Source organism: Cuculus canorus, chromosome 3 (assembly GCF_017976375.1).
Source record: "Cuculus canorus isolate bCucCan1 chromosome 3, bCucCan1.pri, whole genome shotgun sequence".
Taxonomy (NCBI): domain Eukaryota; kingdom Metazoa; phylum Chordata; class Aves; order Cuculiformes; family Cuculidae; genus Cuculus; species Cuculus canorus.
In genome coordinates, this window is record NC_071403.1 from 109,292,284 (window position 1) to 109,312,679 (window position 20,396).

Consider the following 20,396-nt stretch of genomic DNA (forward strand, 5'->3'; position numbering starts at 1 on the left):
CAAGTGTGAATACTTGCTCTTTTTTCTAAATAAAAACATGTCCTAAGCAGCAGACTGGCTTCTCTAGTTATCACAAATCTTCTGCTGAGCAAGTCCTGAATAAATAATAGCAAGTAAATGTAGTTTTCAATACTCTAGGCTCACTGCTTTAGTCACCAGCAAGAGAAGGAATATGAACCACATGCTTTTTAAGTCGAGTATCATCTTTTCCAGAATGGCAACATTTAACAGCAACCCTAATAGGTCTGTCTAGAGGGAAAGAAAAGGAGATTCATAAATCGCTTCTTTAGCTATAAGTCAAAGCTACTCATCCATGACTTCTCAATAGTTTGAGTAATGTAAAAATTGAAATAATATCACTATAACATATGCTATGCAAGTATTTAGTTGTGATGCCAACTTGCTTGTGTGACACTCTGCTGTCACCCATTCAGAGGTCTTCCACTCTGGTTTGGTAATTCTCTCCTTTATCTCCGAGTTGGTATAAAGACAAAACGCTAGTTTGGTTCTCTCATGTAGAGGGATTCTCAGGAATTGTTTAAAATAGCTGGTATTAAAAACTAAAAGGAAGATCCTTACTAAAATAAAGACATTTGCAACATCAAGAACTGTGAGTCACTGCATTATATAAAAACAGAAGAACAATCATGTGAGAATACCTAAAAAGCTAAATGTAAATTAGAACCTAAGCAGTGGGAGACATAATGTAAGTTTATGTTTTGATCTTCTTTCTATAACAGTCAAGGGTCTTTATTAAGTAGTAACAGTTTGTTCACCGAGATTCGAGAAAACACTTAAAGTTTTGCAGGCAGGACATCCTCTGTTGTGTTTTTTTAAGTGTTTACATTTTCCCATGGAATTTTCTATATTTCAGCTTTCTGCTTTTTGCCTTAAAATTGTCATCTGCTGTGCACAGCTCATTTTGTGGTACTTCTGCACCAGGCGATTGTGCTTATCAACAAGAATACAAACTAACAGAGAGAGAATACAGGCAAATTTTAACTTTCAGTGTTTGGCTGAATCTCTCCTTTTCTTCCTCGCATTATGCTTCAGATACTTCTGTCCACACATCTGTAACACATTAAATCAACTTGTTTTTTGTTACTCCCATCATACAGATGACTGGTTCTCGGATAATTCTGCCAATCCTTTGTTTTAATTATTTTCTTCTATTTTTAAACATTAAATTTACAGTTGAAATATACACTGAATGACTTTCTGTATCATTCAATAACTTATTCTTCCTATAAAAGCAGATTTCAGAATCTTCTTATCTTTACTAGAAAATATAATTTTTCTCGTCTAGATTATGCCTGCAAGTAGAAGTATTTGACTGTAAGGTATGGAATGCAAGGCTGTCTTCCATTCCTTTCTTTACCTATTTTATAATCCTTTAAGATTGTTATGAGTTTTCAGATTAGGCCATAAAAGATTTGTCATTTACTGGAAAACTGTATTTTAAAACTGTTTTAAGTAGCCAACTACTCCACTTTCTCAGACTTCAGATGAAAAAAAATACATGGGGGGGAAAACCCAATAAGGCAGGCATGATTCATTTGTTCCAAGCAACTTTCAAAGATACCTATGTGATGAAACACACTGATTTTAATTACTATGTTTGCAGCACTACAACACATAGGCTTTACAATTTATGGCAAGAAAATAATATAACACATGACATCGATGCAGACAAATCCTACTCATTCAAAAAGGGAAGAACATACAATAAACATTCACATTTTCCCTACCCAATTCATATCCAAAAAATCTAAAGGAGAAGTAACATAAAAACTTGGTAGAAACACATTTGTTGAACAGCCCATTACCCAGAATGTACATCCTAGGACTATATATTAAGCTTTGTAAATTCTGATAGCAGCAGGCCAAGATTATGCTCATAACAAGATTTCAAATCTTGGCACTGGATCAAGGCACCAAAATCTTTCACTCAAGGACGATACTCAAATTAACTAAATCATATTGCCTGAATTCATGGCTATTCTGATGCCCGATTTCTGCACTGAAACTCTGTACCTCCCTCTACTCAGGCTTCCCTGATATGTTCCATTTGCTACATAGCCAAGGTTGGAATACAGAAGGTGAAAACATCCAGAACTGAATCTGTTTTAGGACTATTAATAGTTTGCCACTCACACTCCTCCCGCCCCCTCCCCAACTCCAAACAAAAATCCCCCAAACACCCCTCCCAAACTTTAGTGAAATTTTAAAAATAATCAGTATGACATCTAAAATATATCTTTCTTTTTATTTTACATATTAGAACTACAGTGTTATTATTTTAAGCAAACAGAACAAAAACATTTTTTTATAAAGTACCTTTAGATTTTTTACTGGAGCTTCTTTTACTTCTTGGACTTCTTTTTCCTCCTAGCTGTTTTTCTGTAATAGGCTTTTCCTCCAGCTGGGGGTCCATATGGACGTTTACAGATCTCGTCTCAGTCTCACCTTCCTTACAGCTTGGGGCACAGACTCTGCTGTCCATATTCTCATTATTATTGATGCTGTCCTGCTCACCTTCACGCTGTCGTCCCATAGCAATGCTACTACAGGTCAGAACCTCATTCCCATCACTGTCAAGTTGATTTTCATTTTCATCAGCTGAAGAAACCAAATGAGTTGCCAACCTTTCCACACTATAATCATGAGGAAAACTGTCCTTTGAGTCTATTTGTAGATCATTTGGTGGAAATTCTCTGTCATCCATTAGAGCGTTACTTGTTGAATCACTTAATCTCCCTCCAAATATTTTTAGACCTAGAACATAAAACCAGAAGCATTTGTAACAATGGATAAATAACCTTGTACTTTATGCCAGCCAATAAACAATCGCGTTAGCTGAGTGATACAGTTTAAAAGTATGGCGAAATTCTTTCAAACAGTAACCTACTGCCTTATCCTAAGTCTTAAAGCAAAGCATATTTACATTCAAAAAAGCTATCTGTAAACTTGTATTTTTATCCAATTATAATTGGTTCCAGTTACCTGATCTATAGCATAGCTGATCTTTACAGCAGTGCTCACAGTGTTATACAGCTGAGGTAACGAGAAAAACAGAAAGATAAACAGAAACCACCTCCAACATGCCCCTTTAAATCCACAGCTAAAACAAAAGCATTCTTGTCATATAAGATCATAGATTTCCTGAAACAAAAATAAACTAGGGAGCAATAAAAGAACAACTTTTAATTGTCACTCATGATACAACATCAAATATACAGAGATATTAACTGTGTTGTAAGAATTAGATGCAAGTAGAACATTTTTATTGACTCAGATTGTCACTTTACTCTCAAGAAAACAATCAACATGTCTTCAGTGTAGAGGCAGATGGTTTGTTAATAAAACCCCCTAATCCTCCACCTACTCTCAGCAGGGGTCAATTTTCCCTTTTTGTTAACATGCAACTCTAACGAATTCTGCAGTTAGATGCATGTTCACAGGGAAAAAAAAGGGTAACTCAGTGGAGTTACACAGTACTTATACAGGACTAATGTTGTATCAGTTCCTATCCTTAGCTTTTAGAAGCATGGCAATACTGCCGGTTTAACTTAGTGTATGGATAAAATACAGCTCCATTAAGTGCATCTCATTAGATTTAGTTTACATATTTTAAATAGCAAAGCCAAAAAAAATCAGCAAACAGCCTTGTATTCTAGAAGAGCTTAGACAAGCCTCCTACATCAGCTTCCTCTCCTTTCCTTTAAATGAAAAGGCATTTTTGGAAACCTGTCTTCACTAGACTTTCTTCAGTCCTATGTCCTGGTATATATATAACGTTTTACTTGTTAGAAGAATTTAAATTGCAGTAAAATGCAAAAAAAAAAAAAAAAAAGAACAACCTTCTTTCTCCATAACCGTTGTAGTTGCTAAAAGGACTGGAAAAAAAGAAAATGCCATTTCTTTCTCAGGGAAGGATAAGGAGGTTTTAGGGAGCTCATCCTCACCTCAGCCTCTGGGAGGTGATACAGCAAGTAATCCTAGAAACCATTTTCAAACACATGAAGGATGGTCATCAAGAGTAGTTGGTATAGATTAATGATGGGTAAATAGTGCTTGATAGGCTTCTAGGAAGAGGTGACTGGCTTAGCAGAAGAGGAGAGAACAAAGGATGCTATTTACCTTGACTTTGATAAGGCTTTTGACACTGTCTCCAATAACATGCTCGCAGACAAGCACACAAGCACATGAAGTACATACTAGATAAACAGACAGTGAAGTGGACTGAAAACTGGCTGAATAGCTGGCCTCAGAGTATTGTGATCACCCAAAGGCAGTTCAGCTGGAGGCCAGTCACTAGTAGTGTGCAGCCAGGGGTTGACAATAAGGCCAGTACTGCTTAATGTCTTCATTAATGATATTGCAGATGGACAGAGACAACCCTCAGCAAGCTCACAGATGATACACCAAATGGTTGCGCTGCCATTTGCTGGGACCCTGACAGGCTGCAGAAATGGGCTGTGAAGAACTTCAAGCAGTTAAGCAAGGGGAGGTGCAAAGTCCTGCACCCAGGAAAGAACGATCCCATGCACTGATGTACAACTGACCGTAAGCCAGCAATGTGCCCTTATGGCATCTTGGGCTGCATAAGGAAGAATGGTTCAAAGAGGTGATCCTTCCTCTGTACTCAGCACTGGTGAGATACACCTGGAGTGCAGGATCCACTTTTGTGTTTCCTAGTCCAAGAAAGATACAGTCTTACTCGAGTAGGTCCAGCACTGAGTCACAAAGATGACTGAAGAGGTGAGGCTGAGACAGCTGTGACTGTTCAGCCCGGGGAAGGCTCAGGAGGGGGTCAAATCAACATACATAAATGTAACAGGAGCAAATAAAATTGACTGAGTCAGACTCTTCTCAGTAGTATCCAGTAAAAGGATAAGAGGCTATGGATACAAATTGAATACAAGAAACTCTGTTTAAAAATAATGTGAGAATTCATGAGTTTTGCTGCAGCTGGTTTGTATGTTTAATTATCTTGTCATATAAATCTGCCTTGTATCAAGAGATAATATGCAGACAATCTCCAGACCTGAAAGGATAAACACTCTTACAGTTGCAAGAATTTGATATGCTTAGTTGTCTTGTAAGATGCAACTATTTTAGGTCAGGAGACGACCTGAAGGAAGTCTCCAGACACGGTTGGATAACCTAAAAAATAAACATTCTTTGAGGACTTATATGGTCCTTTGTCTAAAACTAGTACATATACCTACTGCTTTTGTAAGATGGTATGCCTTTTTTAGACGGGCATCTGATTCAGCGCTAAACTGTAAAATAACAATGTTATTGCCTTTGTTTTGAAGACTTTGTCCTTTTCAATATTTTACCAGTGAATAAGTGTAAAAAAAAAGCTTTACTTGTAAGGGTAATAGAACACTGGAACCAATTGCCTGGACTGAACACAAGAACAGGGCTGCTCAGACCAGGTTGTGAAGCTGCCATCTTCGGAGGTATTCAAAACTCAGCTGGTCATGGTCCTGAGCAACACACTCTAGCTGACCTTGCCTGGAGCAGGGAGGTTGGACTAGACAGCCTCTAGAGGCTCCTTCCAGGGTTTTAAGTAATCTTTATTAAAATGCTCATATTAAAAATCATATTTGCTAGTTTTGAGGGGGGGAAACAGGTGCAAATCATGCATCCATTTTACCAAGAACTCACTCAGACACCAAGTTCTGAAAGTCAAATGTGCATGCAGAATCAACTTAAGTAAACTCTAAATTTTTGTTCAATTTCTTTTTCCATTTGTAGGATTAGGAAGGAATGAAAAGGAAAGATGCCAGACTGCAGAATTGAAGTGGACTTCATAGAAACTATCCTGTGGTTGTGCACATACCAGCTACTGCAACTGCTGACTGCTAGGGTGCACAGACAGTAGAAACTTCACAGGTTTAACTCTTAATTGTCCACTCCTCTTCACTACTTTCAACTGTTCTGGCCCTCAGTGACTGCCCTCTACACCTGTTTCTAAATATTTTGGTGGCATTCCTGAAGAGCTTATTTCTAAAGACTTTACTCTTAACATAAATTTTGCTGAGCCAACAGTTGCTGGGAAGCACATAAATGTCACCTTTAGTAGTCTACCCCTTCTTAGCAAAAGTTTGCTTCTTCATCACTGAAGTATTCCTGGATTCCTCCATCAAAAGCTGTTCTACTGGTTCTACAGGAGCAGAAAGACCTGGGCAGCTACACTTGCCCTTAGAAAATGCTTCGGTTTGCACATGCTCTGTAAAGATTAGGAATCAGAAAGGTACATGCCAGGAGAGGTTACAAGGACTCTGTGCCAGTATTGTCAAGAAAAGTGTTCTAGGAGTTCCAGGGAAGCATGCAGAGTGTGACAAGCCACCATCAGCTGGGCAACACAAAAGCAAAAGTCAGTACCAAACAGGACAACTCCATCTCCACTTCCAACCTGAAGAACTCATTAACCATTTCCAGCCATACCAGTCTAACAAAAAATACTGCCTATCCTGTAACATATAAGCTTCACCAGGGGAAGTTTAAACCAGGTATTAGGGAGCGTTTCTTTAACAACAGTGGTCAAACACTGGAACACTGCCTAGAGATGGTTGATGCCCCAAGCCTGTCAGTGTTTCAGGGACATTTGACCAATGTCCTTAATAACGTGCTTTAAATTTTGGTCAGCCCTGAACTGGTCAGGCAGTTGGACTAAATGATCACTGTGAGTCCCTTCCAAGGGAAATATTATATTCGATTACAGAAGAATAAAGAATTGTACACTAAAGATACAAGTTGTATTTTCCTCTGTCAACCAAATAAGAGAATTGGCTTTCCTTGAGCACCACAGAGACAAAGAATACAGAGATACATATCTGGAGAATGCATCTGTTCATTAGAAGGATATTCCTTAATCGAGCCTTTTTCTCTCAAAGAGAGTTAAACATGAAATGAAAAATTAAGAGGACAAAACTTAATCAGACTAGCAAGAATCGGAACTAGAAGATACTTTTTACAGACACCCACACTAGTGCTATAGTATTTATTGATGATCACTGTTTCAAATCATCAAAAAAAAAAAAAAATTCCAAACAGCACATTAAACTTCAAAGGTTCACATCTTACTCTTCCTGGCGTATGAAATAACTACTGCTGCCCTCCTCAGTCCATAGATTAAATGATATATCAAACAAAAGAGGTTGAAGTAAATTGCCCAAAGCCAACAAGGAATTAGATTTAACAGCAGTAATTAAAAATCAGGATGTCCTACCACCACTTTCTTGCTTTTATCAGTAGACAACATTTTATCCTTTCAAAAGCTATCATAGGGAAACAGAAATGTGCATGCTCTTGAACAAGGTGTTTCCTATTAGATTGTGCATAATGACAAAAAGACGCTTTTGACAAGTGACGTTTTCTACAGAGGAAGCTAACACTCTGATAGAAAATATTAGCTCATTTCCTTGTAACGTGGCTAAAATGACAGTCCCCTGTAGCTGAGAGGCTGGAGAGCATCTGCAGCTAGCATAGATCAATCTTTCTTAGTTTATTGTTTGAAACTTAGTATTTCTCCAAAGTAAAAGTAGCTCTGAAAATGTATTCCTTCCACAACGCTTATGAAAATCCAGAAAAAGCTCATTCAAAATGTTTAGAACAGTTTTGGCCTTGATCTTTTAAAAGGATGCCCCCTGCCCCGATGACTTTTTTTCCTTCCTGTTTTTCAGTGTTGCTATCTACTATTGTTTTGTCTTTACAAAGGCAACAGGCAGGTACCAAAGTGAAGCTGAATTCTGCGAGAATGTACTCTAGCTCTGTCTAAGAACACAAGCAGAAACACTTATTTATAAACCAAAATGGAATTAAAAACATTAGTGATTTGAACTATAATTACCAGACTATTAACATGCAGTTACTGTATTTACTGTTTTGCCATTGAAATGAATTGTACACACAACCAACACACTAAAAGAAAATGTTTGCTTCTTCCTAGGCACACCTTTCTTTCCTTCACTGGTTGCCCAAAATTGAAATAAAAGATAAACACTGAGTACAACTGTGCTGACCTCTGTTAAAAGGCGCTGATGAATTAAAGTGGTTCAGTTCCATTTGCCAAACACATTCATGCAATTGGCATATATAACCATGATGATTATACCACAAATAAAAATTACGATGGAAAATACTTTCCAAGTGGCTAAAAGAAAAGTCAACATTGAAGAAATCAGTTGTATGTTTATTTGCATTAGGACAAACAGTATGTACACTACAGAAATGTTATGGTACTTACTTCTGTTTTAAATCAATCTCAGTTTTAAAAAGCTCATACTCTTCAGTGTTTTCTTCCATGTACTTCACGTAACTTCGTATAATTCCAAGAAGTTCTTTAGTTGCTCATTTCTGTGTGTGTATTGAGTCTTTCTCCTATCTATCCTTACTAATGAAACAACCTTAAATACAGTTGTTTGGATCATATTCTGGGAAAAACGGGAAGAATTGGGACCTTTCTGACCTGACACTGCTGAAATTTAAAGAGGGCTTTAGGAGGACCCAAACCAAACCCAAAAACCCATACACCACAACCACAAACTCTCATACCAACACAGCTTCTCTATCCTGGAAAGTTGGTGGGTTTTGTGAATGTTTACTGAATATATAGCATAGTATTTGATTTACTGATCTCAGAAGTATCTTACAGAACAAATGAAGAATGTATGCCATATCTGCAGGCAAAAGGCTAAAAAGGTTCTAACATACAAGAAGGTTATGGCAAATATTTTTTTTTATTCTATCTGACTGCCTTCATATAACTCCTCTGCCAAAGACACTGTTTTCCCTCTCTCATTTTCATGCTATTTAATTACGTTATGTTAATTAGGGAGACTTAAGTCTTTTAGTTCTTTGAAAGTCAGTTTCTCCACTGTATCACCTATATTGCTCTAGTCAGATTGAACAGGCATTTCAGATTGGTTCTTGGTGTTGCTTCTACTCAATCTTTTCATTAACTTTGATGATAAAACACAATAGCTATATAAAATCTGCAGTTAGAAGTAGTCATAAGTACTCTTGAGGATTTCATTCAAAATTAATTGTAGCAGTAAGTGCTCCAAAAGGAATAACATGAAATTCACTACAACAAACAGAAGACACCATGTATTTTAGAATAAATCATAGAACCACATAATCATAGAATGGTTTGGGTTGGAAGGGATCTTAAAGATCACCCAGTTCCAACCCCCTGCATGGGCAGGGACACCTTCCACTAGATTAGGTTGCTCAAAGCCTCAAACAACTTGGCCTTGAACACCTCCAGGGATGGGGCATCCATGACTTGTCTGGCCAACATGTGCCATTACCTCAACATCCTCACATAAACAATTTCTTCATAATGTCTAATCTAAATCTCCCCTCTTTCAGCTTAAACCACTCACCCCTTGTCCTATCACTGCACTCCCTGATGAAGAGCCCCTCTCCAGCTTTCCTGTAGGTCCCCTTAAGTACTGGAAGGCTGCTATAACGTCTCCCCAGAGCCTTCTCTTCTCCAGGCTGAACAAGCACAGCTCTCTCAGCCTTTCCTCATACGGGAGGTGCTCCAGACCTCCGATTATCTTTGTGTCTCTCCTCTGGACTTGATCTAACAGATCCCTGTCCTTCCTGTGCTGAGGACTCCAGAACTGAATGCACACTCCAGGTGTGGTCTCACAAGAATAAAGCAGAGGGGCAGAATCACTTCCCTCAACCTGCTCGTCACACTTCTTTTGATACAGCCCAGGAGAAGGTTGGCTTTCTGGGTTGCAAGCGCACTTTGCTGGCTCATGTTGAGCTTTTCATCCACCAGCACCCCCAAGTCCTTTTCTTCTGGGCTACTCTCAATCCATTCTCCATCCAGCCTGTATCTGTGCTTGGGAGTGTCCCAACCCAGCAGCAGGGATGTTGCAGTTGGCCTTATTGAACTTCATGAGGCTTGCACAGGACTGCCTCTCAAGACTGTCAAAGACCCTCTGCATGGCATCCCTTCCCTCCAGTGTGCTGACTATGCCACACAGCTTGGTGTCATTGGAAACCTTGCTGAGAGTGCACTCAATCCTACTGTCCATACCTCTAACAAAGATGATAATCAACCCTAGTCCTAATACTGACCCCGGAGAACCACCACTCATCACTGGTCTCCAGTTGGACACAGAGCTGTTGATCACGGCTCTCTGAGTGCAACCATCCAGCCAATTCATTATCCACTGAGTGGTCCATCCATCAAATCAGCGTCTCTCCAATTTAGAGACAAGAATGTTGTGTGGGACAGTGCCAAATGCTTTGCACAAGTCCAGGCAGATGACGTCAGTCACTCTTCCCTTGTCCACCAACGCTGTAGTCCCATTGTGAGGCATGATTTGCCCTTACTAAAGCCATGTTGGCTGTCACCAATCACCTCCTTATTTCCCATGTGCCTCAGCAGAGTTTCCAGGAGGATCTGCTCCATGATTTTGCCAGGCACAGAGGTGAGACTGACCAGCCTGTATGTCCTTAGGTCTTTCTGGTTTCGCTTTTTTAAAAACAGGAGTTATGTTTCCCCTTTTCCAGTCAGTGGGAACTTCACTGGACTGCCACGACTCTCAAATATGATGGATAGTGGGTTAGCAACTTCACCCGCCAATTTCCTTAGGACCTGTGGATGCATCTGATCAGGTCCCACAGACTTCTGCACCTTCAGGTCCACAATTAAGTACATCTATGTGAAATAGATCCAGTCATTCTGTTCTCATGAAAAGCATTTCATAAAGAGATACCAAGCAGAAAACTGTGAGTCCAAATGCTCTTTTCTCCTGAGATACAATACAGCCAGTGTTAGTGGCACAAGTGATTCGTCTACCAGGTGAATTACAGCCACGCATTTTTGTTTTGTGCACACTATATACAAAACAAGATGTACACAAATAATAGAATCTAAATTACAGTGAGGTAAGAGTTACAAAGAGAAAGGGACAGCACCACACCTGGTAATAGTTACTCAGCCTAGAAAAAATACAACCAACCAAACAGGCTGTCCAGAGATGTTGTGGAATCCCTATCCTTTTTAAGGAAGAAATTAAGCAAGTCCTAAGTACAATCCCATTACTGGACAGCGTTGCTATGAGTGAATCTCATTAGCAGTCTCCTGACTATTCAGTCTGCCCTGTTTGGCTCTGAAATAATACACTAGGGGTAAAAATATCTTTATACATGGTTTCTTCTTTTGTGTCAGATATATGGTTTAGGAGGTCTGTCTCTTCAGACCTGTGAAGTCTGCTGTCCTCCAAGCAGTATCCAGATGCAGAAGTGGTTTATCTAATTTCCCTGAATTCACAAAAACATATAAGCATGGACACAAGTGGTTTGGCACTTCTAACACTGAAGTGACACTTCTCAAGTGGCAGTAGCATTTAAGGGCATGATGATCTTAATATCTATAAACTGCATGAATAGTGAGGTTTTGAGAGGAAGTTCCACATGCTATTTTCAACTACCATCCCTCCTCTTATTCACAGCTTTAATAAACAATGATAAACACATACTGCCAGGCATTATCTACTCTTCCACATTTAACATTACTATAAAAATTTGTTTCAGTCAGCAGCCAAATACAAGAAGTTTGTCTGGGAACAAAGAGTATCTTTTATTAGAACATATGACAGAGTTCAGACAAAAATTTCTCACAAACAAGCTCATTTTCAGCACTCAAAATACACAATGATCAGCCTTTTAAGTGTCTGAAAAGTCCTGGGTTTCAAGCTTCACTACAACAAATTTCACTGAATAGTATAAGAATGAAAGAGGACCTCATCATTTGATGTGATTACTTTTTGTTCTTGTCTACAACAAAACACCAGAATACCTCTCAGACAGGGCAGAAAGGAAGTAGAATAGACCATTTTAGAATTATAGAATGGCTTGGGCTAGACAGGACCTTAAAGATCATCCTGTTCCAAGTCCCACTAGATCAGGCTACTCAATGCCTCATCCAACCTGGCCTTCAACACTTCCAGGAGAGGAAGAAACCCACAACTTCCCTGGGCAACCTCTTTCAGGGTCTCACCATCTTAATTGAGAAGAATTTCTTCCTAATGCCCAGTCCAAATCTTCCCCCCTCCAATTTATAGCCATTCCCCCTCGTCCTATCACTACATGCCCTCGTAAAAAGCGCCTCCCCAGCTTTCTTGTAGGCCCCCTTCAGGTACTGGAAGGTTGCTCTAAGGTCTCCCCAGAGCTTCTCCAGGCTGAGCAGCCTCAAGTCTCTCAGCCTGTCCTTGCAGCAGAGGTGCTCCAGCCCTCTGATCATCTTTGTAGCCTTCCTCTGGACCTGTTCCAACAGTTCCATATCATTCTTATGTTGGGGATTCCAGAATTGGACACAATACTCTAGGTGAGGTTTCACAAGCAAGGAGTAGAGGGAGAGAATCACCTCCCTCTACCTGTTGGCTACGCATTTTTGATACAGCCCAGAATACGGCTGGCCTTCTGGGATGCGAGCACACATTGCCGGCTCATGTCAAGTTTCAAATTAATGAGGACCCCCAAGTCCTTCTCTGCAGGGCTGCTCTGAATCATGTCATCCCCCATCCTGTACTGAAACAGCAGATTGCCCCTACTCTGGTGTAGGACCTTGCACTTGGCCTTGTTGAACCTCATGATGTTCACATAGGCCCACTTCTCCAGCCTGTCCAGGTCCCTCTGGATGACATCCCATCCTTCTGATGTGACAACAGCACCACTCACCTTAGTGTCATCTGCAAACCTGCTGAGGGTGCACTCAATCTCACTGTCTATATCATTGATGAAGATATTAAACACCGCTGGTCCCATTATGGACCCCTGAGGGACACCACTTGTCATGGATCTCCATCTGGACACCGAGCTGTTGACCACTACTCTCTGAATCCAACCATCCAAGCAATTCCTTATCCACCAAACAGTCCATCCATCAAATCCATATCTCTTGAATTTGGAGAGAAGGATGTTGTAGTGGACCTTTCAAAGACTTTTCAGAAGTCCAGATAGATTACAGCCGTTGGTTTTCTTACATCCACTGATGTGGTTAACCCATCATAGAAAGCTACTAGCTTGGTCAGTCAGGACTTGCCCTTGGTGAAGCCATGCTGACTGCCCCTAACAACCTCCCCATACTCCATGTGCATTAGCACAGCTTCTAGATGTTTGGGAGGATGGAGAAGTCCTATCACTGCAGCATTTTTATAAACAGTCTATAAAAATCCCCTGTCTTGGGATGCATGAATCTCCTCTTAAGTCTTACAAGAAGAAGCAATTCGCCTTTTTTGATTTTTATATTTTCCTTCTAATTGAACAATTCCCATATGGTTGTTACACTTCAGAACATGTGCACAAGTTTGATTACAAAGTATAACAAAAATTAAAAACTTTCTATCAGACAAATATATGCTTTTCTAGGATGGGTACTTTTTTCTCATAAGGAAAAAAAAAAGTCCTGCAAATCAGTACAAACTATTTTTAGAACTAATCAGCTCAGTTCACTCTTAGCCAAATCTTTAGTTTATCAAGACCTGAGAAAGCTGATACTTCCTACCACCTCATAAGAGGTAGCTAAAAAATGCAGAATGATCTAAAACCTCTCATGCTCTCAGGTTACAACTTTAAATATACATGAAAAGGCAGAAATGACAGAATACAGTCCCTTAAAATGGACATGCAAGGTGAGGCAATTATCTAAAAATTGCCCATCTGAAGGAACAAGTGTTCAGGACTTTCTGACAGTTGAATTCCATAAAGAGATTGAAATCCATACTTCATATTTTCCACAATCCCATTTGAGGGATGAGCAAATTCTATAGCTTTCATCAATACAAAGAAATTTAGCATGGTCAAAACATTCAGTTAGGTCATAAATCATATCAAGGCCAGAAGCAACCACAAATAAAATAGAAATCTGTTCCATAAAATTTACAAAAATATTTTTGTCTGCAAGTATTACAAACTTGTAGTCCCTCTGTTATCAAACCTGCACATCCAGCCAGAATGTTAATTAATAAAGGAGCTAATTGTTAGACCTTCAATAACTGTCATCATTAGAAAGTTAGAATATCCAATGGCTCTACCAAAATGTTACATCAGTTGCATCAGGATTGTTTAGTTTCTGCATTATTCAACGTCAGGTAAAAATGACTGAGATCAAATCCTTTCTTTGTTCTGAACCTTCTCCATGAAGTCAGTAAAACTGTTAAATCACCTTTAATGCATTTAGCAACTAAAAAATATTGCTTTATTTCACAGGGGTATAACAATGATGAATACATTAAAAAGACTGTGAAATGGGTATTTTGGTAAAGAGGACTATACAAAGACCGTGAATAGGTACAAAACAGACACTTAAATTTGGTCAAGTCTTTTGCCCTTAAATGCATGAGTGAGAACCCAATCCCATATAAACCAGGAGAGACCCATGTTAAATGAATCGTAATCACCCCCAAAATTAATCACTGCTGTAACTGGATTGAAGTTAGCAAAGTTGTGATGACTTTAACCCAGGGCTGAATTTAGCCTTGAGAGCCCTTTCAACTCCTCCTCCTTCCTCCAGGACCCTATTAAGGTAATTCATTTCAGCTCTAGTAGTGTGAATAGATGCTGGCTATATGAGCTGTCTCTAATAATTTACGCAGACTTTTGGTTAACAGATCTTGGAGCACACAGTTGTAATTCTTTTCTATCCAAATTTGAATGTATGTTTGTAATATCTGAGCCTGTAAACAGAGATCTAATTTGTCTTAAATCATTTTTTTAGAGAACTCATTATCAAGGCCACTTTAAGTAGTAGTCTCCATTTAAAAAAAAATCTTTCAATTAGAAAGCCCCAAATATCACAAACATTAATAAACCTAGCATCAGCACTGTAAGAGGGTAAAAACTAAATTCACTTAAAATCTAAACTGCAATAGCTTAGATGATACCAAGATAAGAGATTTACAACCTATAGAAACATTGAATGCTTACTATTTCTCCTTGTACTAAAGATGTCATATTTCAGTGCTAAAACACCAGGCTTTAATAATCTCCCCTGACAGAAAGACAAATCCAGGTAAGAAACTAAGCAGCCACCAAACAAACATTGGATAAGGGGTAATTTTATATTCCAGCTGTCATAAAATCTTCCTGGGATCAAATGTGTAAGCTTTGCACTGTGAATGTCACTTTATTTTAGAAAGACATGAATAAAGGAACATCCCAAAACATTACTGAACCACTCAAACTTGTAAGTTTCAGGACAGATGGCTCCAAATTATTATTTTGCCATTAGTCAACTGTAACACTAACAACAGAACAGAAAACCATCTGAACTGTGATGCGGGTCCAGATGAAATGTTAGTCTAAACTGGCAAGATCATCATGCCCTCACTTTGAGGCTAAAAGCACACAAAAATCTAAGTTTTAACCATTAGGAAAGAACTTCCAAAATGTACACTACAAATTTCCATATTATTTAAGTGACATATTCTTCATGTGAGCCTAAAAATCTTCCTATCGTGCTCATATTATAAAGATAAAACAAATACCAGGATTGGTTTGCTTTTTTTAAAAAAACAAAGTTATTTTGAATTAATGTCAATTTGTCCTGCAGTGCAATATTACTTTTCCAAACAAAATAAAAAAAGAACATTAAAAGTAATCCCGTGGATGGAGAAAAGCAGTGTGAAAGCTCACATTATAAGGTCACACAATAGTAATTCAGTCTGGACACATGAAGTGGTGTATTGGAACAACAGTAGAAAAAACTTCACACTCCTTGGCAACTCTGTTCCTAAAAAGCAAGTGTGCGACACATCAAAATTTCTCTACAGAAATATTTGACATGAGCATAATTTCTCCTCTACACTTTCCTTACAAGTTAGCAACACATTTTCAGACATTAGACTTAAAAAGTAGATAAATAAAAAGAATAAAAAAAATTTAGCATGACAAGCTCTCGAGCAAGATAACATTGCCAAAGTGTTCAAATACTTATGACAAATATACACACAAACAATGGCTGAGTGAATTTTGAGAGTCAGCTCATCAGAACTCGACTAAGAGGAATTCTGAGAGAAGTAGAAGATGTACCTATAAGAGTGTTCTTACTCCTGTCCACAAATGTTTAATAGCATTTTTTTAAACGCACACAAAAAATATTTACAGTAAATTTAGTGTTGATGAAAGGTGCCAGATTGATAGCCCTAGGGACTGAGCTTCTCTGTATACACAGAACAGATATAGCACAGTGAGAAAGTTTGTAGCCTTGCCAAAATGCCTCACAATACACAGCTTATGCAACAGTCTTCACGCTACAGAACCTTTCGCCTCTACACTGAAAGTGTCAAAAATATCGCTGCTTTGTATTCATTAAAAGGGAAAATAAGACATGGACACTGTTATTAGCATCAGCAGGGACAGAATTCAAAGCATCAGCTCATTTAAAAACGTTTACATTTGCGCTCAATGGCTCTTTTGTCAGCTGTGAACTTTGCTGCAGTGTTTATAAGTCTGGAAAGTCAATCTGCACCTGGTGTGAAAATGCCTTCCTATTAAAAAGCATGTTACAGCAACACAACAATAGCAAAGGAGGAGCAGTTTAAATTTTTTTTTTCCAAATAAGGTTATTTAACATACACCACCATACAGCGGGTGCTCAGAAAGGGTCTCAAAGGAGAACTAACCTGGTAAGTTTCACTTAATTGGCACCTGAGCACTCAGTCTCCAGTGATCTCCGCAACTGATCTAGCCCACTTTTAATGGGAAGTAATTCCCCGTTAACCAGGTTTTCAGTGCTAGGCTGGAAGGTACACTGTGACATGGAGCAGGCAAGCTTCCAAGGAACCTTGAATTTTTTGAACCTTTTTGTTTCCCTTACTACTAATAGCTTAGCCAAACGGCAAATATACACTCCCCTGCCACACCGCTCTCTCACTTCCTGACCCAATCCAAGTGTCCAATCATTTGACAACAGATTATACATAGAAAAGTAGTAAGTTAACATTTATAGAGCATGCTGACTCTAAATACAAAATTGCTGACTTTACTGTACAGACAGATTTTCACTTAGAAGGAAGATGTCCAATACAACTCACAGGTTGCAAACTTACTGGATCTAAAACCAGACTGTGGCATAGGATTAAATGCTACTTTTTCAGTTCTTGTGACATTTCCTTTGTGCATGCATGGGCTTGGACAGTACAGATGACAAGGGAATAGGACAAAAGAATGAGGGTATTCTCTGAGTGATTTTTAAAAAATAATTCCTCCTAGAGACTATTCTTCTGAGTGCACAGCGCTTACAGCACTTCTGGAGAAATCTCTTATCACTCTTTCTATTATTTTCCTCCGTCACCATCCAAAGTATTACAAGATTACTAAAGTATGCTGAATAAAATAAGTGAAAACAATAATTACACAACAGGTAAGCCTTGCAATAGATGCATACTAAAAAAACCCAATATTAAAATGAATCATTATTATTGATCCATTAAGATCAATCAATATTATTGATTTTGAGGTTAAATTTTATAATGAGTTAATGATAAAATGGAATATGGTGAATGAAACAGAAAGATCAAGAGTTTCTGAAACATTTATACGCTAACAGACTTAATCTGCATTCTCAGCCAAACAGGAGACTCTAACAATAGGTATCACTACCAGGACAAGAAAAATTATGATCCTGCAAATTTCCGTTCACATATCCCCTGGGGTTTTTCCACGCAAGATGGGAATTCTACTGAATCCATGCTTAAAATGCAGCATGGGCATAAGAGTTTAAGAAACTGAGGTCCAGGAAGTAAGTATTAACACAATGTTATGAAATGCCTATCAGTATTTACTATGGGTAAATGGTTAGTACATAGCAAAATCATACTGAAAGACTAATGCTTTAATACTAACTTAAAAAAAACCTAACACATTTCAAATGAAGCCAAATAAAAGAAAATGCAAAAGACATACAGAAACATTAGGGAGAAAAATATCTCTTTACTGGTCTTTTTGACCCATACAATTAATGAGCATAGGCTGGAATCCAATCAAACAGGCAATTCCTCTTGATTCCCTCTCTGATTTATTTTAAAAAACAATAATTAATTAGGAATAGACAATAATTTCAAAGCACCCAACAATGCACCTAAATTACAAATACATAAGATTCTGTGAGGTAAGACTGTAAATTCACGTAATTGCATGTGACAATAGCTGGATTAAACTAGAAAATATATGCCGCAATTGGGCATGAACTTAAAAGTAAGTGTTCAAATGTCCTTGGGATAAACTTTAATGCATTAAGCAACTTTCTGCACCATAATTTCTAAATAAAAAATAAAACTTGCCATCTTCCTAAAGTTTCAACAGTTTCTCAAGGACAATGACCAGGTCAGAAAGAGGTAGTCCTCTTTGCATGCATGATATGGTACGTATCTGGCAGTTTGGGTGGGGAAAACATTAATTTATCCTATAAAGATCTATGGTTTGATGCAGGCAAGTGCTAGACTGAAGTAAATAAAAACACGAAGAAAAGGCTATAATTTCTAGTGTATGAAGAATGTCAAGACATTCTGGCTTAGCAAACATTTCTCTGAATAACTTCAATTACTCCGAACAGCTCATTCATAGATGATCCTAGCAGAGTACAACAGCATGATATAGTAACTGTACCCAATCTTTCTGTGGCCACAGCTATCAACCAACTTTGATAACGACTACTGAATTAGGACATTACTAACACTCACTCTAACAAAAACAAGTTCTGCTCGATGTTCTAGAAGTCCTATGAATTACTGAATTATCAGACTAATTAGTAAGAGAGGAAAAAAGCTATTAAAAACATTAAGTCCAGTTTAAAAATGGATTGAGGTCTATCCCATCATCCAGCTGAACAGTCTGTCCATTTCCCCTAAGGCATAGGGAAGACTACTGCAGCGCTCAGTGTAAAAGAGCAGAGTATTTAAAAATAAATTGCAGATTTGAAGAACTGCTGCATTTGACAAGGCATTTGCAACCTTTCCTAAATCCAGCCCAGAGCCTCTTCATGCCATATGCAGATCCACCGGAGAATAGCAAAGCCACAATTTTCTGTCCCAGGTTCTGTCTAATAAAGATATATCAAACTAAATTACTTTGTTTAGTAAGCAGGCACATGTGAATTTCTCACTTTACAAACAGAGAAACAAGACACAAGAAATGAAACAATTTGCACAAAATCATAAAGTCTATTATTGAGCCACTAATTTGAAGACGAGTCTACACTGTGATTACCTGATCCCTCTTGCCTTCTGCACAAACACATTTGGGAGGACTCTCTCTCTCCTTCCCTAGAATTCCATCACACTGCTGCCACTCACCTGCCACTGACAGGCTTAAGCACTGTATCCCTAAAGGATGAACTCCAATTTTGCAGAACTTAGATACATTCTGAAGGTGGTCATAGAATCATAGAATGGGTTGGAAGGGACCTTAAAGATCATCCAGTTCCAACCCCCCTGCCATGGGCAGGGACACTTTTCACACTGCAGAGATGCAATAAGGACAGAAAATAGGAAGAAAGAGACTGGAATAAGGAAGATTAGAATTTAACTGTTATTTTTCGTTAAGGCATTAGAAAAACTCTTGAAAGGACAACGTCGCTGCTACTGAACTACCGGCTTTACCTACAACGTAATTGCAAGATGGTATCGGGCAAACAGAAGCCGACAAGGACCGCTGTGGGAGATGCGCCGGAGCAGGATCCTGCACCTGCTGAGGGCGTCAGGGCTACGCGAAGAACCGAGTCCCGAAGTGCCTGTTGAGCTGCCGACGAGGAGATCAAAGCTTCTCATAAAAACAACCCGGGCAAACCTCAAACTAAATACATAGCTCCTGGGATTTCCAACCCTGGCAGACACGGAGGAGTCCTAGACATCACACCCTTTCTCCTTCCAGCTTTGCTCTTTCAAGGCAGCCCCCCCGCGCCCGGCACCCCCAGCCTGGGGCGGGCACAGCTCAGCCCCAGCCCAGCCCCGCCCGGCACCGGCTCCGCGTGCGGCGCGCGCCCCGCGCCCCGCGCTGTTTACCGCGCACCCCCCCCCCCCGCGCCGCCCTCACCAACCACCGCCAGAGGGACGGCAACGGGGCGCAAGGCGCCTTCCCGCCGCCCGGCGGCCATCACCTCCTCCGGAGTCTTTCCTTTTCGCCCTCCCCGACTCCGATCGCGGAACAAACATCTCGCTTTTCTTTCTCTTTCTCCCCGATCGCGGCTCACCTCAGCCGCGCTGCGGCTCGGGCGCCATGGCGGGGAGGCGAGGCGCGCGGGCGGCGCTGCCGCAAGGCTGGTGGCGGTGCGGGGCCGGCACCATAGAGATCAGAGGGAGACGGCGGGACGGAGAGCCCTCCCAACGATAGAGCGGAAGCGCGCTAGAGAGGCCCGT

The 20,396-nt window shown here is 39.5% G+C and overlaps 1 protein-coding gene across 8 annotated transcripts in view; it reads right to left on the bottom strand.

Moving 5' to 3' along the window:
• The window catches only part of CNST (consortin, connexin sorting protein), a 47,457-nt gene extending 27,088 nt beyond the window's left edge, over positions 1-20,369 (bottom strand). For 2 of the 8 annotated variants that reach the window (XM_054061586.1, XM_054061585.1), the window contains exons 1-2: positions 20,138-20,275; positions 2,338-2,775 (exon numbers count right to left, since the gene is read on the bottom strand). In XM_054061586.1, the coding sequence (XP_053917561.1) occupies positions 2,338-2,775; positions 20,138-20,192 (493 nt within the window). In that variant the 5' untranslated portion in view covers positions 20,193-20,275. Of the gene's footprint in view, positions 1-2,337; positions 2,776-3,003; positions 3,649-8,260; positions 8,941-16,664; positions 16,839-19,640; positions 19,903-20,137 lie in introns of those variants that run through there. The other 6 variants (XM_054061587.1, XM_054061590.1, XM_054061589.1 and 3 more) reach the window with 6 other exon arrangements.
• Between the last annotated feature and the right edge of the window lie 27 nt (positions 20,370-20,396).